The sequence below is a fragment of the Chionomys nivalis genome, chromosome 1 (genome assembly GCF_950005125.1).
Source record: "Chionomys nivalis chromosome 1, mChiNiv1.1, whole genome shotgun sequence".
NCBI lineage: Eukaryota > Metazoa > Chordata > Mammalia > Rodentia > Cricetidae > Chionomys > Chionomys nivalis.
In genome coordinates, this window is record NC_080086.1 from 8,891,496 (window position 1) to 8,911,648 (window position 20,153).

At 39.4% G+C, this 20,153-nt stretch overlaps 1 protein-coding gene across 4 annotated transcripts in view; it reads left to right on the top strand.

Annotated features, from left to right (window-relative positions):
* Window positions 1–20,153, top strand: part of LOC130873907 (solute carrier organic anion transporter family member 1A5-like) — a 72,428-nt gene that overhangs the window by 30,077 nt on the left and 22,198 nt on the right. For all 4 annotated transcript variants that reach the window (XM_057768950.1, XM_057768940.1, XM_057768958.1 and 1 more), the window contains 2 exons: window positions 420–518; window positions 4,862–5,083. In XM_057768950.1, coding sequence (XP_057624933.1) covers window positions 420–518; window positions 4,862–5,083 — 321 coding nt within the window. The remainder of the gene's footprint in view (window positions 1–419; window positions 519–4,861; window positions 5,084–20,153) is intronic.

A 20,153-nucleotide genomic window follows, 5' to 3' on the forward strand; every position in this document is an offset into this window, starting at 1 on the left:
TCACCCCACTTAAACTTCTTGACTAGCTACTGGCCAATCCATGCTTTATTAAAGCAATACAAGTGACAAATCTATACAGGGTACAAGACCATTGTCCCATAGTACTTACCAATTTTGCCAGATTTGTTAACAAGCTCTATAAAGGAAGGAAAATAAATCTAATGTTAAAAATAATTCAATATCAAGTCTTCTTTTTATTTTTTTTTATTTTATTTTATATTTTTTTTTGGTTTTTCGAGACAGGGTTTCTCTGTGGTTTTGGAGCCTGTCCTGGAACTAGCTCTGTACACCAGGCTGGTCTCGAACTCACAGAGATCCGCCTGCCTCTGCCTCCCAAGTGCTGGGATTAAAGTCTTCTTTTTATTGTGCAAACAAACTCTTTGTGTGCTTGTGTAACTCCTATTTTTGTTTACTTCCAGGGATTTTAGAAGCAGGAAACATGGTTGGCCCTTTTATAGGACTTTTGCTGGCATCTTTCTCTGCAAACATCTATGTAGATACTGGGTCTGTGAATACAGGTAAAATACATTTTATTTATATAGTATAGCCTCTACAGTGTAGGAGATTGGCCCAGATTGCTATTCTGCTGCCTCCTTTGATCCTTAGTTAGGCATATTATCACTGCTTACAGTCTGCAGACCAAAGAGGAACAGAGGTAAGGATAAAATGTCACCTTCTAATCAAGAATTCACCATTCTCCCACCACATTGTAGCCACACCTTTGGTATCAGAGGATTTACTCACATAGATTTTTCTCAATGAGGCAGTCACTGTGGATAATGAAAGAGATCTTTCTGTTATGTCATAAGCACCAATTTAAAAGGTTTTATATAGAAGATTCATTAACTGATAGAAAATATAATGTACAAGGGGCCTAGCCCCAGAAGTACAGAGAAACTGCAGGGGAGCTATAGAGGAGGTGAACTGTGGGACATATGCACAGACACCCATGGGCACTTAATCTGAGGGCCAAAGCTTAGTTTTTTGTTTTTCTCTCTGCTGATTGCTCTTACTCAGTTCTATGTCTGTTCAATTCTTTTACCCCATTATTTTTCTTAACTTCCCTTTTCAGTTGTTCTCCTGCTGTATCTTTCCTTAAGAAGAAACTCAGGCCTAACTTTGGATTCAGGGACATAATTATTTTCTTTAATCATCTGACTTGACACAGGAAGAATTCATGGGTCTATAATGCATGAAGCTTTCCTGCTCTTATTTTCCTTCTCCTGAAAATCTCTTATCTAACAAAAAGCAAGGTAGCTACTAGACTATATTTGCTCTTTTTGTATGTTTTATTGGAGCAACTGGCAGAATAACTTAAATCATGTCCTTAATCATGTTTACTAATAGTCCTAACTACCTGCATCTTTTACACAAACTCAGGAAGGCAATCAAATCATTGATTGAACTAAGCACCATTATTCTTATGAAAATCATCTTTATTATTATCTGCAAATGAATTGCCCAATGAGGAGTGGTATTTTTTTCAAGAAGCAATCACAGTATACTAGTTATAGTGAAGTCCTTCATACAAATTATACCATGCCAAATAAAGCAGAAACATGGCAATAGCAAACATAATGAAGCACAGAAAATAAAATTGGCATTTTGCAAACAATCCTTAGGGGCTCTGCCTCTCCAGTATGTATCCAGGTAGCTTTGTCATCCTCTGGACTATATTCCATAAGATTCATTTCTGTCTGCTGCTTCTATGACATGGCCTCTGGCAATATATCACCATGTATGTCAAGATCAAACTTGTTAAGTTTCTTAATGAATACATAAAACAAAAATAATGCATGTCATGTGATGTTTTATTACCTTAATTTTTGTACATGTGTATGTGCACTATGTGTATGGGTGCCTACTGAGTTTGGAAGGGAGTTACAGATGTTTGAAAATCACAGTTACAGGCAACAATAAATTTCCAAGAGTGTGCTGGAAACAGAACTCAGGGCCTCTGCAAGAGCAGCAATAACACTTAGTCATTGAATTTTCTCTCCACTCCCCTTTTTCACTCAATGTGATACTTTGAGAGATGAACACATCAGGTTAAAATTGGTTACTTAAATGTCTCAAATCATGTTTATGTCATTTTGAAATGAAGTTTTAACTACAACGTTTATAGAAAGCCAGAACCTATCTTTCTTAGATAATTTTTTTTGATTTTTTTTATTCTTTTTTAATTGAAATTTCCAACTGCTCCCCGTTTCCCATTTCCCTCCCCCTCCTCCCACATATTGCCCCCTCCCCCCACTCCCCTCCCCCATCCCCACTCCTCTTCTCCTCCCCCCAGTCCATTCCCCCTCCCTCTCGATACTGAAGAGCAGTCCAAATTCCCTGCCCTACAGGAAGACCAAGGTCCTCCCACTTCCATCCAGGCCCAGGAAGGTGAGCATCCAAACAGGCTAAGCTCCCACAAAGCCAGTTCATGTATTAGGATTGAAACCTAGTGCCATTGTCCTTGGCTTCTCATCAGCCTTCATTGTCCGCCATGTTCAGAGAGTCCAGTTTCAACCCATGCTTATTCAGTCCCAGTCCACCTGGCCTTGGAGAGCCCCCAATAGATCAGTTCCACTGTCACAGTGGGTGGGTGCACGCCTCGTGGTCCTGATTTCCTTGCTCATGTTCTCCCTCCTTCTGCTCCTCATTTGGACCTTAAGAGCTCAGACCGTTGCTCCAAATTGGGTCTCTGTCTCTCTCTCGATCTATCGCCAGATGAAAGTTCCTGTGCCATTCTCCTTGGCCTCTCATCAGCTCTCATTGTCCGCCACATTCAGAGAGTCCGGTTTTATCCCATGTTTTTTCAGTAGCAGTCCAGCTGGACTTGGTGAGCTTCCAATAGATCGGCCCCACTGTCTCAGTGGTTGGGTGCACCCCTCATGGTCCTGACTTCCTTGTTCATGTTCTCTCTCCTTCTGCTCCTCATTATAACCTTGGGATCTCAGTCCGGTGCTCCAGTGTGGGTCTCTGGCTCTATCTCCATCCATCGCTAGATGAAGGTTCTATGGCGATATGCAAGATATTCATCAGTATGATTATAGGATAGGTTCATTTCAGGTTCCCTATCCTCAGGTGCCCCAATGAACTAACTGGGGACATTGCCCTGGGCCTCTGGTAGCCATTCCAAATTCAAGTCTCTTGCCAACCCTTAGGTGGCTCCCTTACCTAAGGTATGAGTTTCCCTGCTCCCCTATCCAACCTTCCTTTATCCCCAATCACCCCGATTCCCCCAGTTCCCCTCATCTTCTCCTTCACACTTTTCTCTCCCCATCACCCCTCATCCCCATCCCACCCCACCCCCAAGATTCCAATTTTTTGCCCATCAATCTTGTCTATTTCCCATAGCTGGGAGGATATCTATATGTTTTTCCTTGGGTTTACCCTCTTGTTTAGCTTCTTTAGGATCACAAATTATAGACTCAGTGGCCCCTATCCATGGCTAGAAACCAATTATGAGTGAGTACATCCCATGTTCTTCTTTTGGGGTCTGGGTTACCTCACTCAGGATCATATTTTCTATTTCCATCCATTTGCATGCAAAATTCGAGAAGTCATTGTTTTTTACCGCAGAGTAGTACTCTAATGTGTATATATTCCACACTTTCTTTATCCATTCTTCCATTGAAGGGCATCTAGGTTGCTTCCAGGTTCTGGCTATTACAAATAATGCTGCTATGAACATAGTTGGACAAATGCTTTTGTCATATGATAGGGCATCTCTTGGGTATATTCCCAGGAATGGTATTGCTGGGTCCAGGGGTAGGTTGTTTAACATACGCAAATCTATCAATGTAATCCATCATATAAATAGACTGAAAGAAAAAAACCATATGATCATTTCATTAGATGCTGAAAAAGCATTTGACAAAATTCAACATCCCTTTATGATAAAAGTCTTGGAGAGATTAGGGATACAAGGGTCATACCTAAATATAATTAAAGCTATATACAGCAAGCCGACAGCTAATATCAAATTAAATGGAGAGAAACTTAAAGCCATCCCACTAAAATCAGGAACACGCCAAGGCTGTCCACTCTCTCCATACCTCTTCAATATAGTTCTCGAAGTTTTAGCAATAGCAATAAGACAACATAAGGGGATAAAGGGGATTCAAATTGGAAAGGAAGAAGTTAAACTTGCATTATTTGCAGATGATATGATAGTGTACATGAGCGACCCCAAAAACTCCTCCAAAGAACTCCTACAGCTGATAAACGCCTTTAGTAATATGGCAGGATACAAGATCAACTCCAAAAAATCAGTCGCCCTCTTATACACAAAGGATATGGAAGCAGAGAGAGAAATAAGAGAATCATCACCTTTCACGATAGCCACAAACAGCATAAAATATCTTGGGGTAACTCTAACCAAGGAAGTGAAAGATCTATTTGACAAGAACTTTAAGGCATTGAAGAAAGAAATTGAAGAGGATACCAGAAAATGGAAGGATCTCCCTTGCTCTTGGATTGGGAGAATCAACATAGTAAAAATGGCAATTCTACCAAGGGCAATTTATAGATTCAATGCAATCCCCATTAAAATCCCATCAAAATTCTTCACAGATCTTGAAAGGACAATAATCAACTTTCTTAGATAATTTTATCTCCACCCAATTGATCAAAGTCAGACAGTTTTTCTACAGGTCTGAATTTGCCCAAAGGGGTGGAAGATATTTGTAATCATAGCATTTAGGAGTAAAGGCAGGGATCACAGTAAATAAGCTCAACGAGAACAAATGCGAATAATTTACAAACAATGCACAAATGTTGTGTTAGAAGGGATTATGATTCTTAACAATTTTCTACAATTTACACTGGAAAGAATGAATCAAGCTAACAAAATATCTGTATTTCTCCACAGATGACCTGACCATAACTCCCACTGATACGCGCTGGGTTGGTGCTTGGTGGGTCGGCTTTTTGATCTGTGCAGGAGTGAATGTCCTGACCAGCATCCCCTTTTTCTTTCTTCCCAACACGCTCCCAAAGGAAGGACTAGAGGATACTGAAGATGTGACTAACAGCAACAAAGAAAAGAAACACCAAGGAAAAGCCAAAAAGGAAAAACGTGGAATCACTAAAGGCAAACAGACAAACCTTAACCCCTGTATTTGGTTTAGATGGGTCTGCAGGTAGTGGAGCATGTGTCTGCTATGCTGAGTTAAGATGGTTTGTCACTAAGGGTCCCTACTCAGATGCCTCAAACTTCTTTGCAAGTTACTGATTTGATTACAACTCACATAATTTGTAAATGACACATCTTAAATTAGACTTTATAAAAAATTCATCATTCCAGACACTCACTGAGCAAATATATTTTTCCCACCTGTTTTGAAAAGTCTGTTTTATAGAAAATATTGTTCCAAGTTAAAAAACAATAATCAAAAATTCAAGGTAAAAACAATGGGAGAGAATTACCTGTACTAAGGTAACACCATAGTTTGATAAGAAAAATGACAGCTTAGCTATGAGCATGCTTGAAGTTAAGATTGGAGGAGAAAACCTGAGAGGTGACATAATCTTCTGTATTTGAAGGTGTCCCCACCTTCAATATTCTGTCCCCAAGGAGCAGACTGTTGAAAAACAAGCAGAAATGTTTTCAGTCTCTGGTGCAGAGCAGTGGTGCATCTGTGAGAAGCTGAATAGTCAAGACCGCCCATCCCTTTATGTATGTCTCCCTGTGCAGAATCGACAAAATTGATTACTTTGAGGCAGGAACAAGGCCCTTCATTCTATATCTAGGCCATCCCATGTATCCCTCCATAGAGAATAGGTTGCAAAAATTCAGTACAAGCACTAGGGATAAATCCTGGTCCCACTACCAGTGGCCTCAGAGAATGCCCAAGACACACAATTGTTACTTGCATTCAGAGGACCTACTTTGGTGCTATGCAGGTTCCCCCACTGCCAGTCCAGAGTCAGTGAACTCCCACTAGCTCAGCTCAGCTGTTTCCGGTCCTGATCTCTTTGCTCATATTATCGCTCATCCCTCTCTTGAATTGGACTCTCAGAGCTCAGCTCAGTGCTTTGCTGTGGATTTCTTCATCTGCCTCCATCAGTTGCTGGATGAAAGTTCTATGATGACAATTAAGGTAGTCATTAATCTGATTACAGGGGAAGCCAGTACAAGCATCCTCTCCACTATTGCTTACGGTCTTAGCTGAGGTCCTCCATATGAATTCCTGGGAATTTACCTACTGCTAGGTTTCTTGCTAGTGACTCCCTCAATCAAGACATTTCTTTTTCATTTACCTCTCTGTCCCTCTTCTTGACCATTCCAGTCCCTCAGGTTCTTCTCGTCCCTTTGTTCTTCTACCTCCCTGGGTTCTTTCATTTTGCACCCTATTCGCCCTTCCCCCAACTCAACCATTTCCTTCCTGTATGTTCTCATCCCTCATCTGCTCTGCTCTACTGCCCCCCACATTTCCAGTTTACCCAGGAGATCTCATCTATTTCCTCAAGAGTTCCTGTCTTTTTTCCCTTCCTAAGGGGATTTATGTATGTCTCTCTTAGGTTTCTACTTGTTACCTAGTTTCTCCGGGGTAATGGACTATAGGTTCATTTTTCTTTTCTGTACATCTAATATCCATTATGAGTGCATACATACCATGTTTGTCTTTCTGGATCTGGGTAACCTGAGCGAGGCAACAAGTTTCCTTTTTTTTTTGTTCTAGTTCCATTTGGTTGCCTGCAAATTCCAAGATGATATTGTTTTTTATTGCTGAGTAGTACTCCATTGTGTAAATGTACCACATTTTCTTTATCCATTATTTGGTGGAGGGACATCTAGGTTGCTTCCAGTTTCTGTCTTTTATGAATAATGCTGCTGTGAACACAGTTGAACTTGTGGTATGAGTGTGAATCCTTTGGGTATATACCTAAGAGTGATATTGTTGGGACTTGAGGTAGATTGATCTTCAGTTTTCTGAGAAATTGCTATACTGAATTCCAAAGTGGTCGTACCAGTTTACGTTCCCAGGAGCAATGGAAAAGTGTTCCCCTTACTCCATATCTTCTCCAGCATAAGCTGTCATCAGTGTTTTTGATCTTAGTCACTTTGACTGGTATAAGGTGGGATTATAAGAGTCGGTTTGATTTGCATTTCCCCGATGGCTAAGGATGTTGAGCAATTCCTTGGTAAAGATTCCTTCCCATTCTGTAGGCTGTTGTTTTGTCTTTTTGACTGTGTGCTTTGCCTTTGAGAAACTTCTGTTTCAGGAGGTCCCATTTATTAAATGTTGTTCTCAGTGTCTGCACTATGGATGTTGTATTAGGAAGCGGTCTCCTGTGCCCATGCATTCAAAGCTACTTCCCTGTTTCTTCTATGTGAGGTTCAGTGGGGCTGGATTTATGTTGAGGCATTTGATCAATTTGAAATTGTATTTTGTGCATAGGGTAGATTTGGATCTATTTGCATCCTGCATGTCAACATCCATGCCAGCATCATTTGTTGAAGATGCTTTCTTTTTTCCATTGTATAAATTTAGCTTCTTTGTTCAAAAATCATGTGTTCATAAGTGTATGGATTAATATCCAGGTCTTCAATTTGATTCCATTGGTACTCATGCCTGTTTTTATGCCAATACCATTTTTTTATTACTATACCTCTATAGTAGAGCTTGAAATCAGGGATGATGATACCTCCAGAAGTTTTTCTCTTGTAAAGGACTGTTTTGGCTCTTTCAGGTTTGTTGTTTTTCCATAGGAAGTTAAATATTGTTCTTTTGAGTTCTGTGAAGAAGTGTGTTGGTATTTTGATGGGTATTGCAATGACTCTGTAGATTTCTTTTAGTAAGATTGCCATTTTTATTAGGTTGATCTTTTCTGGCCAAGAGCATGGCTGATATTTCCATTTTCTGGTAGCTTCCTAAGTTTCTTTCTTTAGATATTTAAAGTTCTTTTCATACAGATCTTTCTGTTCTTTGTCTAGCATTACACCAAGTTATTTTTTGTTACTTGTGGCTAGTATAAAGGGTGATGTTCCTCTGTTTTTTTCTCAGTTTCTTTCATTTGTCATTTATACATAGGAGCAATACTGATTATTTGAGTTTAACTGTATTCTGCCACATTACTGATGGTATTTATCAGTTGTAGAAGTTACAACTTTTTTGAATTTTTGGGATGAATTATGTCTACTATCCTACCATCTGCAAATAATGAAAGTTTGACTTCTTCCTTTCTAATTTGTATTTTATTGATTTCTTTTTGTTGTCTAATTGCTCTAGCTAGAACTTCAAGTAGTATATTGAATAGATAAGAAGAGAATGAACAGCCTTGTCTTGTTCCTGATTTTTGTCTAATCACTTTGAATTTCCTTCCATTTAATTTGATGTTGGCTGTTGACTTGCTATATATTACTTTTATTATGTTAGGTAAGTTCTTTGTATTCCTGATTTCTCCAAGGCCTTTATCATGAAGGGGTGTTGGATTTTGTCAAAGTCTTTTTTTTTCAGTCTCAAATAAGATGACCATTTTTTCCTTTCAATTTATTTATGTGGTGGATTACATAGACAGATCTTTGTAGGTTGAAACATCCCTGCATCTCTGGGATTTAGCCAACTTGATCATGGGCATGATTTTTTTATGTGTTTTAGGGTTCCAATTGCCAGTATTTTATTGAGCATTTTTACATCAATATTCATGAGGGTGATTGGTATGTAATTCTCTTTCTTATTGATTGTGGCTTGGGTATCAGGGTAACTTTAGCCTTGTATAAAAGTGTTTGGTAATAGTCCTTTTGTTTCTATTGTATAGAACAATTTGAGGAGTGTAGGTATTAGGTCTTCTTTGAAGTTCTGACAAAAGTCTACATTGAAACCAACCAGCCCTGGGTTTTTTTAGGCGGCGGGGGGGGGGTAGTTGGGGAAAGACTTTCAATGAAAGCTTCTATTTCCTTAGGGGTTATAGGTCTATTTAAATTGCTTATGTGTCCTTGATTTGAGGCACCTATCTAGAAAATTGTCCATTTCTTCTATATTTTTTTTCCAATTTTGTGGACTATAGACTTTCAAATTATGAGCTATTTTCTGGATTTCCTCAGTGTCTGTCGTTATATCCCCCTTTTTATTTCTCATTTTTAAAATTTTGATACTCTTTCTCTGTCTTTGGTTCATTTAGATAAAAGTTTGCCTATTTTGTTGATTTTATGAAACAGTTCTTCATTTCAATGATTTTTTTGTATTGTTTTCTTTATTTCTATTTTATTGATTTAATGATGGGGAAGCTCGGCCAATCACATTTGGCTAGGTTGTGGCCACTAGGGGACAAGGAAGAAGGACCTGGGGATCCAGGAGCCCATCTCTTGTTTTCTATTTTTCGAGGCTGCGCGTGATTCTCGCTGGACCCTGGTCATGTGAGTTTCTCTTTCTCCCAATTATTAAAATTATATTCCTTATTTTTGAGCTGGTCTGGTTAATTCTAACTACTGGTAGACCATGCCTGACATTTGGTACTCCAACTTGATGGACTAAATCCACTTAAAAATCTGAGAGGGCTTAAAAAGGAGAGAGAGCGTCCTCCCTTCTTCCTTCCTTCTGCAGGGCCATGGGATCCGCCAGCTCAGCCTGTTTGGGTGCTGGGATGGGGTGCCAAGGGAAAAGGGGCCAGCAGGAATTGCTTTGCTTCAATAGCCTGTCTGCAGCAAGGTAGGCCCTTTCTTAACAAGGTTCCTGGCCACCAAAGGCCAAATCCTGTTCCATGGGACCAATCAGAGTGGTTGGTGAGTGTGCTCTTGACCCATGGCAGGAGCCCGGAAACAGAGCAGGGACATTCCCCAACCCCCTTCACTCCCTGGTCATTCACCATGGGCTGCTCCCCTCTGCTGGGGCCTCTCTCTCTCTCTAACACATCCCAGTTTGCACCCAGGAACCTCCTCCCTTCTTCCTCCCTTCTGTGGGGCCACGGGATCCGCCAGCTCAGCCTGTTTGGGCACTGGGACAGGGTGCTGAGGGAAAAGGGGCTGGCAGGAATTGCTTTGCTTCAATAGCTTGTCTGCAGCAAGGTAGGCCCTTTGTTAATGAGGTTCCTGGTCACCAAGGGAACCTGATCCTGTTCCAGAAGATCCATAGGATAGCATTTGAAGGAAGAGATGGGCAGGCGCCAAGGCAAGAATTCCTCCACCAATCTGAAAAACAACATGAAAACACCAGAACCCAGTGATCAGACAACAGAAGATCTTGAACACCCTAATCAAGAAGAAAGGGAAAAAAGTGACATTATGAAAGTGATAGAGTCCCTTAAACAGCATGTAAAAAACGCCCTTATAGAAATGGATGAGAAGTATAACAAAAAGTTTGAAGAAATGAATAAATATGTAAAGGATCCCCTGGGAAAACAAGAAAAAACAATCAAACAGGTAATGGAAACAGTTCAGGAATCGAAAGCTGAAATGGAGGCAAGGAAGAAAACACAAACCAAGGGCCAACTGGATATGGAAAATCTAGAGCAATGAACAGGAACTGTAGAAACAAGCATAACTAATAGAATCCAACAGATAGAAGAAAGAATGTCAGATTCTGAAGACACCATTGAGAAAATAAACACACTGATCAAAGAAAACAGCAAATCCAACAAATTCTCATCACAAAACATTCAGGAAATATGGGACATCATAAAAAGACCAAACCTAGGAATAATAGGGATAGAAGGAGAATTACAGCTCAAAGGTCCAGAAAATTTATTTAACAAAATTATGGAAGAAAACTTTCCCAACATAAAGAAAGATATTCCTATGAATATTCAAGAAGCATACAGAACACCAAATAGTTTGGATCAAAAAAAAAATCCCCTCACCATATAATAATCAGAACAGAAAACATAAGATTAAAGAAAGAATATTAAGAGCTGCAAAGAAAAAAGGTCAAGTTACTTATAAAGGTAAACCTATCAGACTTACACCGGACTTCTCTATGGAAACCATGAAAGCCAGAAGGTCCTGGATAGAGGTATTGCAGAAACTAAGAGACCATGGATGCAAGCCCAGACTACTATACCCAGCCAAGCTATCATTCACTATCAATGGAGAAAACAAAATATTCCAAGAAAAGAACAAATTTAACCAATACGTACGCACAAACCCAGCCTTACAGAAAGTAATAGAAGGAAAATCACAACCCAAGGAATCCAACATTGCCAACACTTCCTATAATAACTGTGTAATAACTCAGACAACTAGTGACCCTTCACCAGCACAACTCAAAGAAGGGAAACACACAAACTCTACTACCAAAAAAATAATAACAACCGGAGTCAACAACCACTGGTTATAATATCACTTAATATCAATGGACTCAATTCATCTATAAAAAGACACAGGCGAAGAGACTGGATAAGAAAACAGGATCCAACATTCTGCTGTTTATAAGAAACACACCTCAACCACAAAAATAGACATCTACTCAGAGAAAAAGGTTGAGAAAAGGTTTTTCAAGCAAATGGACCTAAGAAACAAGCGGGTGTGGCCATACTAATTTCTTACAAATCTGACTTCAAACTAAAATCAATCAGAAGAGATAGAGATGGTCATTTTGTACTCACAACAGGAACAATTCATCAAGATTAAGTCTCAATCCTGAATATCTGTGCCCCTAATATAAAAGCACCCACTTATGTAAAAGAAACATTACTAGAACTCAAGGCAGACATCAAACCTCACACACTAATATTAGGAGGCTTCAACACACCTCTCTCACCAATGGACAGGTCAATCAGACAGAAACCTAACAGAAAAATAAGAGAAATAATGGAGGTAATGAAGCAAATGGACTTAACAGATTTCTATAGAACAATCCACCCAAATAGGAAAGAATATACCTTCTTCTCTGGAGCTCATGGAACCTTCTCGAAAATTGACCACATAGTCAGTAACAAAGCAAACCTCCACAGATACAAAAAAAAATTAGTGACCACATGTGTTTTATCGGATCACCATGGATTAAAGTTAAAATTCAACAATGAGGCTACCCCCAGAAAGCCAACAAACTCATGGAAACTGAACAGTCAACTGCTGAACCACAACTGGGTCAAGGAAGAAATAAAGAAAGAAATTAAACTCTTCCTTGAATTTAATGAAAATAAAGAGACAACATACTCAAACCTATGGGACACGATGAAAGCAGTACTAAGAGGAAAGTTGATAGCACTAAGTGTCCACTTAACGAAAATGGAGAAAGCACACATTGGAGACTTAACAGCACACCTGAAAGTTCTAGAAAATAAAAAGAAGACTCACCCAGGAGGAGTAGAAGACTGAAAATAATCAAACTGAGGGCTGAAATCAAGAAAATAGAAAGATAGAACACAATCCAAAGAATCAATGAAACAAAAAGTTGGTTCTTGGAGAAAATCAACAAGATTGACAAACCCCTATCCAAACTAATCAAACTGCAGAGAGAGAACACACAAATTAATAAGATCAGAAATGAAAAGGAGGACATAACTACAGACACAGAGGAAATTCAGAGAATCTTTAGATCTTACTACAAAAGCCTGTATGCCAGAACCTGGAAACAACCTAGATTCCCTTCCACAGAAGAATGGATGAAGAAAGTGTGGAATATATACACATTAGAGTACTACTCAGTGGTAAAAAACAATGACTTCTTGAATTTTGCATGCAAATGGATGGAAATAGAAAACATTATTCTGAGTGAGGTAACCCAGACCCAAAAAGATGAACATGGGATGTACTCACTCATAATTGGTTTTTAGCCATAAATATAGGACAGTGAGCCTATAAGTCGCTATCCTAGAGAAGCTAAATAAGAAGGTGAACCCAAAGAAAAACATATAGTTATTCCCCTGGATATTGATAGTAGTCAAGATTGCTGGGCAAAAATTTGGGAACTGGGGGGTGGGGAGGGATGGGTAAAGGGGAGATGGGGAGAGAAAAGTGAGAAAGGGAGGATAGGGAGAACTTGGGTGAATGGGATGGTTGGGATAATGGAAGGTTGAATATTGGAGCAGGGAAGCATATATCTTAATTAAGGGAGTCATTTTAGGGTTGGCAAGAGCCTTGACTCTAGAGGGGTTCCCAGGGTTTCAGAGACATGTACCCAACTAGGTCCTTGGGCAGCTGAGGAGAGAGAGCCTGAATGGTCCGATCCTATAGCCATACTAACGAATATCTTGCATATCACCATAGAACCTTCATCTGGCGATGGATGGAGACAGAGACAGAGACCCACATTGGAGCACTGGACTGAGCTCCCAAGATCCAAATGAGGAACAGAAGGAGGGAGAACATGAGCAAGGAAGTCAAGACCGCAAGTGGGGCACCCACCCACTGAGATGGTGGGACTGATCTATTAGAAGATCACCATGGCCAACTGGACTGGGACTGAAAATGCATGGGATAAAACTGGAATCACTGAATATGGTGGACAATGAGGGCTGCTGAGAAGCCAAGGACAATGGCACTGAGTTTTGACCCTACTGCATATGCTGGTTTTGTGGGAGCCTAGCCGGTTTGGATGCTCACCTTCCTAGACCTGGATGGAGGTGTGAGGATCTTGAACTGCCCACAGGGCAGGGAACCCTGACTGCTCTTTGGACTGGAGAGGGAGGGGGGAGAAGAGTGGGGCATGGGGAGTGGGGGGAGGGGGAGGGAAAAGGGAGTTGGGGAGGAGGCAGAAATTTTAATTAAAAAAATTTAATAATAAAAAAATTAATTAAAAAAATGGAGAGAGAGAGTTTAATACAGATTTTTGCTGTTTGCTGGAGTGTGCTGCAGAGAAATTTTCCTGACTCAGCCTCAGCAGGAAAAAAGCTGCGACATTTTCAAATACAGCTTCCTGGGCTGTGCCACCAGTGCAAACTCTGGCTTTAAAGCCTTCCAATGGCTTTTATGAGACTAGATGTTTGTGTGCCCACTCAGGATCAGGAAGAAAGTACTCTGAGACTATGCCAATGCCTTTGTGCTCCCTGTCTGGACAGACTGTGGGATCAGGCTTAGGCAAGCATGAGAGCATGGCGTATTTCTGCTGCTATACAGAGAGATGTTTCCAGGCTGCATAGTGCTCGGCGTGGCAGATTTGGATATAACTCAGATTAAATGCTCATTCTCAGAGTTAAACTTCTACAGCTTGCTTGATGACAATGTGAACTTGCTGTGTGCCTGAAACTGTGGTCAGCTCAGTGATACCAAATGGCTAAGGCAGGAACAGCTCTGGCTCTGCTCTGCCATGCTGAACTGTGCTGACCTCAGGCAGAAACTATTCTAAGTATCATAATAACAGCACAGTTAAGGTTTAGACTGACAGTAAACAGGCAGTACCATATTACATCTACATGGTGCAACTTAAGTTTTTAAGACGTGATTAGCATTTTAAGAAGTGCTCCTGGACAGTAAAAAAAGTTACAGGCAATGCAATAGGACAAATTCAGAAATAAAAGACCTCTAAATGGGTCATAGTCTTAGACATACATAGGCTTGGGAGAGAGAAGAAAAAGAATATAAGGAATAAAGTTAAAGCCTTAAAAAGGGGTAAAGTCTTTAAAGAGACAGAGTACAGATAGTTATAGATTAAAAGAAATAAAGAAAAATAAGCCACATAAAAATAGAAAATTCACAGAGAGTTTGGATTTTGTATATTGCATTTTCTTTCAATTTTTTGACTGTGAAGGAGCTAAATACAGAGAGACATTTCATTGTGTGGGCTGCTAATCTGATCCAACATGTATGTTCTAAAGGTATCCTGACTTCCAAATTTGGGTCTAAGGATATGATGCTTTTGTTTTCACAGAGGATGAAACCCTGTGGATTGCTTCTATCCTAATATGGTATGATAGACCATGCCCTCCTGAAAGGTTGCTGTGAACACCCTCAAAAAACTTCACTCAACTGCCGACTGAGATGAACCTGGCACAGAGGTTACATCATAAAAGATCTGATTAACAATGCCCCCATTCAGCATGAAGCAGTTTTGAGAGAAATAACTATGTCCATATTCTCAGATATTGTTTATATTTTTTTTTACATTTAGAGGGGGATATGATATAGATATTAATATATTACATTGGTATAAATTTTGCTTTATTGGTATAAAGTTAAGGTCAATTGTGTTATATGCGTATGTGTTTGTGCTCTTGATTGAGGTGTTGTGATTGTGTAGTACGTTTAAAAATGTAATGTAAAATTAGGAAATATAGGTTGTTAATGGATAATCATCAATAATAGTGAAGCTTGTAGTCATGTTAGTTAGATTATCTAGATGTGTATAGATATATTTCATATAGGCATTCTTCATATCTTTCAAAGACTACAGAATACGGCATTTTAAATGTTTTAATAACTTAGGACTTTTCATGACAAGACATGTCTGCTCCTGGCAGCACCAATCTACTTCAAGAGGAAGATGGGCATCAAAGAGGCTCCTTATGGAGTTTGATGACCATTTGGGCAAGAAACTGCTCTTGCCTGCACTGATATATAAACTGGACACAAAGAACCCACAGGAGAGGACTGCTGAACTTGCCTAAAGGTGAGATCATCTTTTGGGGTTCCTGATTTATGAAAGAGTCTATTAGACATTCTACAGGATACAAAAGAAAGTGACTAAACTGTCTTTGGAATTTCCTGCTTCATGGAAATGTCTGCTGGATACTATGGGCTGAAGATGGATGCCCCAACGGTACAAAAGATGTTTTGGTGACTGTCCAGGCAGCGAGATGTCTCTGTCATTTCTAGAGTTTGGAAGTTGCTTATTTCTTGTTAGCTTAGGTAATATTAAAGCCTTCTGGAGTCTTTGATGGAGTTGAAGAATAGATAGATAATTATAGTTTTCCATTGTTATGATAAAAGATAAAATAGATATAAATATTGTAACTGTAATTTTTGCTTGATAACTGTTTTGTTATATGTAATTTTACTATGTTAAAATGAAAGCCTTTCTTTTTTGTTTAAGCAGAAAAAAAGAGAAATGATGTAGGACGGTCTTCTATCTATCTGTTGCTTTCATTGGTTAATTAATAAAGGAAACTGCTTGACCTGATAGGTCAGAACATAGGTAGGTGAGAAAGACAGAACAGAATGTTGGTAGGAATAAGGCAGTAAGGCAGACACTATAGTTTTCCTCTCCGAGATGGATGCAGGTTAGAATCTTCCTGGTAAGCCACCACCCCGTGGCACTACACACATTAATAGAAATGGATTAGTCAAGATATGAGAGTTAGCCAAGAAGAGGCTAGATATAATGGGCCAAGTAGTGTTTAAATGAATACAGTTTGTGTGTTGTTATTTTGGAACATAAGCTAGCCAGACAACCAGGAACTCAGCCCATTTCTCCTTTCTACAATTTCAGCCTTCAATTTTATCATTTCTTTTCATTTTACTCCTCCTGAGTGAGACTGCTTCTTTTTGTTACTTAGAAATCAGGTGTGGTGTTAAGTCACTAGTATAAGGTTGCTTCTCTTTCTTTATGTAGGCACTTAGTGTGATGAACTTTCCTCTTTGATGGAGGTGGGTCATTTTTCTATCTGTTGTTTCATTGGTTAAGTAATAAAGAAACTGCCTTGGCCCCTTTAATAGGACAGAAAATTAGGTAGGCGGAGTAGACAGACAGAATGCTGGGAGAAAGGAGCCGAGTGAGGGAGTCGCCATGATTCTCCCACTCCAGACAGACGCAGGTTAAGATCTTTCCTGGTAAGCCAGCTCGTGGTACTACACAGAATATTAGAAATGGGTTAGATCAATATGTAAGAGCTAGCCAATAAGAGGCCGGAACTAATGGGCCAGGCAGTGATTAAAAGAATACAGTTTCCATGTAATTATTTCGGGGCATAAGCTAGCCATGCGGGCGGCTGGGTGCCGGGGATGCAGCCCACGCCGCTCCTATTACAACAGAGTGGCGCCCAGCATGCTAATGAACTCCACGTAAAACCTGAGAGGGCTTAAAAAGGACAGAGAGAGAATTTAAGACAGCTTTTTGCTGTTTGTGGGTTGCTTGAGGCAAAAAATTGTCCTGACTCAGCAATAGGAAAAAACTGGCTGTTTTAAAATGCCGGCTTTCTGGGCTGTGCCGCCATTGCAATCTCTGTCTGGCTCCTGCTGGAGACAGAGCTTTTAAATGGAGCATTTGGAGTAAAGTGCTACGGCTTGCTTGATGGCAATGTGGACTGCTGTGTGTCTGGAACTGTGTGTGGCTCAGGGGCACCAAATGGCTCTGAGGCAGGAGGGCTCAGCTCCACCATGCTGAACTGTGCTGGTCTCAGGCAGGAACTACCATAATTACCGTAATAACAGCACAGTTAAGGTTTGGACTGAGCAGGACACAGGCGGTACCGTATTATCTGTACATGGTGCAACTTAAGTTTTTAAGAAGTGCTTAACATTTTAAGAAATGCTCCTGGATAGTAAAAAAATTACAGATTCACAATAGAACTCATTCAGACACTGTTGGATGAATGTACGTAGGCTAGAGAGAGAAAAAACAAATATAGAAATAAAGTTAATGGTTTAAAAAAGGGTAAAGTCTTTAAAGAGACAGAGTACAGATAGTTGTAGATTAAAATAAATAAAGAAAAATAAGCCATGTAAAAATGGAAAATTCACAGAGAGTCTGGATTCTTTGTATTATTGTGTTTTCTTTAAAATTTTTGACTGTAAAGGAGCTAACTGCAGAGAGACATTTCATTATATGGGCTGCCAAGCTAAACCAAAATGGATATAAGGGTATTATGGTTTCAAAATATGGGTCTAAGGATATGATGCTTTGGAGAGGGTCTTCTTTTGTTTTCACAGAGGATGAGACTCTGTGGATTGCGTCTATCCCAATATGGTATGATAGACCACGCCCTCCTGAAAGGCTGCTGTGAACACCTTCAGAAAATTACTTCACTCAACTGCCTACTGAGATGACCCTGGCACACAGGTTATACCATGAAAGACCTAATTAACGACGCCCCCATTCAGCAGAAAGCAGTTTGGAGAGAAAAACTGCGCCCATGTTCCCAAATATGGTTTATAAATGTTCTTTTACATTTAAAGGGGGATATGATATAGATATGAATAATTTGCATTGGTATGGATTTTAAGGTCAATTTTGTTATATGTATATGTATTTCTGATCTTGATTAAGGTATTGTGATTGTGTAGTTCATTTTTAAAATGTAATGTATAATTAGGAAATATAGGTTGATGGATAATCATGAATAATAGTCAAGCTTGTAGTCATGTTAGTTAGATTTTCTGGATATATATATATATATATTTCAGTTGGATAGACATTCTTCATATCTTTCAAAGACAACAGAATATGGCATTTAAAATATTTTAATAACTTAGGGCTTTTCATGATAATGAGACACGTCTGCTCCTGGCAGCACCATCTACTTCAAGAGGAAGATGGGCACCGAAGAGGCTCCTTAAGGAGTTTGATAGCCATTTGGGCAAGAAACTGCTCTTGCCTGGACTGTTGCATAAACTGGACACAGAGAACCCGCAGAAAGATGACTGCTGAACTTGCCTAAAGGTGAGATGGCTTTTCGGGGTTCCTGACTCCTAAAAGAGTCTGCGAGACATTCTGCAGGACACAGCAAAAAGTGACTGAACTGTCTTTGGAATTTCCTGCTTGATGAAAATGTCTGCTGGATACTATGGGCCTGAAGGTTGAAGATGGATGCCCCAACAGTACAAAAGAACTTTGGGTGACTGTCCAGGCAATGAGATGTCTCTGTCATTTCTAGAGTTTTGGATCTCTTGTTTGCTTAGGTAATATTATATCCTTCTGGAGTCTTTGATGGAATTGAAGAATGGTTAGTTATAGTTTTCCTTAATTATAATAAAAGATAAAATAGATATAAATATTGTAACTGTAATTCTTGCTTGATAACTATTTTGTTATATGTAATCTTACTATGTTAAAGTGAAAGCCATTTTTTGTTTAAACAGAAAAAGGGGAAATGATGGAGGTGGGTCATTTTTCTATCTGTTGTTTCATTGGTTAAGTAATAAAGAAACTGCCTTGGCCCCTTTAATAGGACAGAAAATTAGGTAGGCGGAGTAGACAGACAGAATGCTGGGAGAAAGGAGCCGAGTGAGGGAGTTGCCATGATTCTCCCACTCCAGACAGACGCAGGTTAAGATCTTTCCTGGTAAGCCAGCTCGTGGTACTACACAGAATATTAGAAATGGGTTAGATCAATATGTAAGAGCTAGCCAATAAGAGGCCGGAACTAATGGGCCAGGCAGTGATTAAAAGAATATAGTTTCCGTGTAATTATTTCGGGGCATAAACTAGCCATGTGGGCGGCTGGGTGCCGGGGACGCAGCCCCGCCACTCTTATTACAACACCTCTTTGCACTGCTTTCATAGTGACCCATGGGTTTCGGTATGTCGTGTATTCATATTTGTTGAATTCTAGGCAGTCTTTAATTTCTTTCTTTATTTTCCTTTACCAAGGGTTGGTTTAGTTGAGCATTGTTCAATTTCAATGAATCTGTAGGCTTTCTGAAATTAGTGTTGTTGTTTAATTCTGACTATATCTGATAAGATATAGGAGGTTATTCCAATTATTTGGTATCTGTTGAGGTTTGCTTTGTTACTGACCATGTGGTCAATTTTAGAGAAGTTTCTATGAGGTGTTGAGAAGAAAGTATACTCTTTTGTGTTTTGGTTAAATGTGCTGTAGATGTCTGTTAAGTCCATTTGAATAATGACATCTATTAGTTCTCTTATCATCTGTTAAGATTCCATCTGGCAGACATATCCATTGGTAAGAGTGGGGTGTTGAAGTCCTGTACTGTTCGTGTGCGGGGTTTGATGTGCAAATTTAATCTTTAGTAATTTTTTTCTTTTTTTTACATATATGGGTGCTCTTGTAATTGGGGCATAGATGTTTATAATTGAGCCTTAATCTTGATGGATTTCCTGTGACAAGTATGAAGTGTCTTTCTCCATCTCTTTTGATTGCTTTTAGTTTCAGGTCTATTTTTTTTAGATATTAGGATAGCTACATCAGCTTTTTTTTTTAGTTGCATTTCATTGAAAATTCTTTTCCTAAACCTTTACTCTAAGGTAATGTCTGTTTTTGAGGTTGAGGTGTGTTTCTTGTATGCAGAAGAAGTCCTGTTTTTTATCTATTCTGTTAGCCTGTGTCTTTTTATAGGTGAATTGAGTCATTGATATTAAGAGATATTATTGAACAGTGATTGTTAA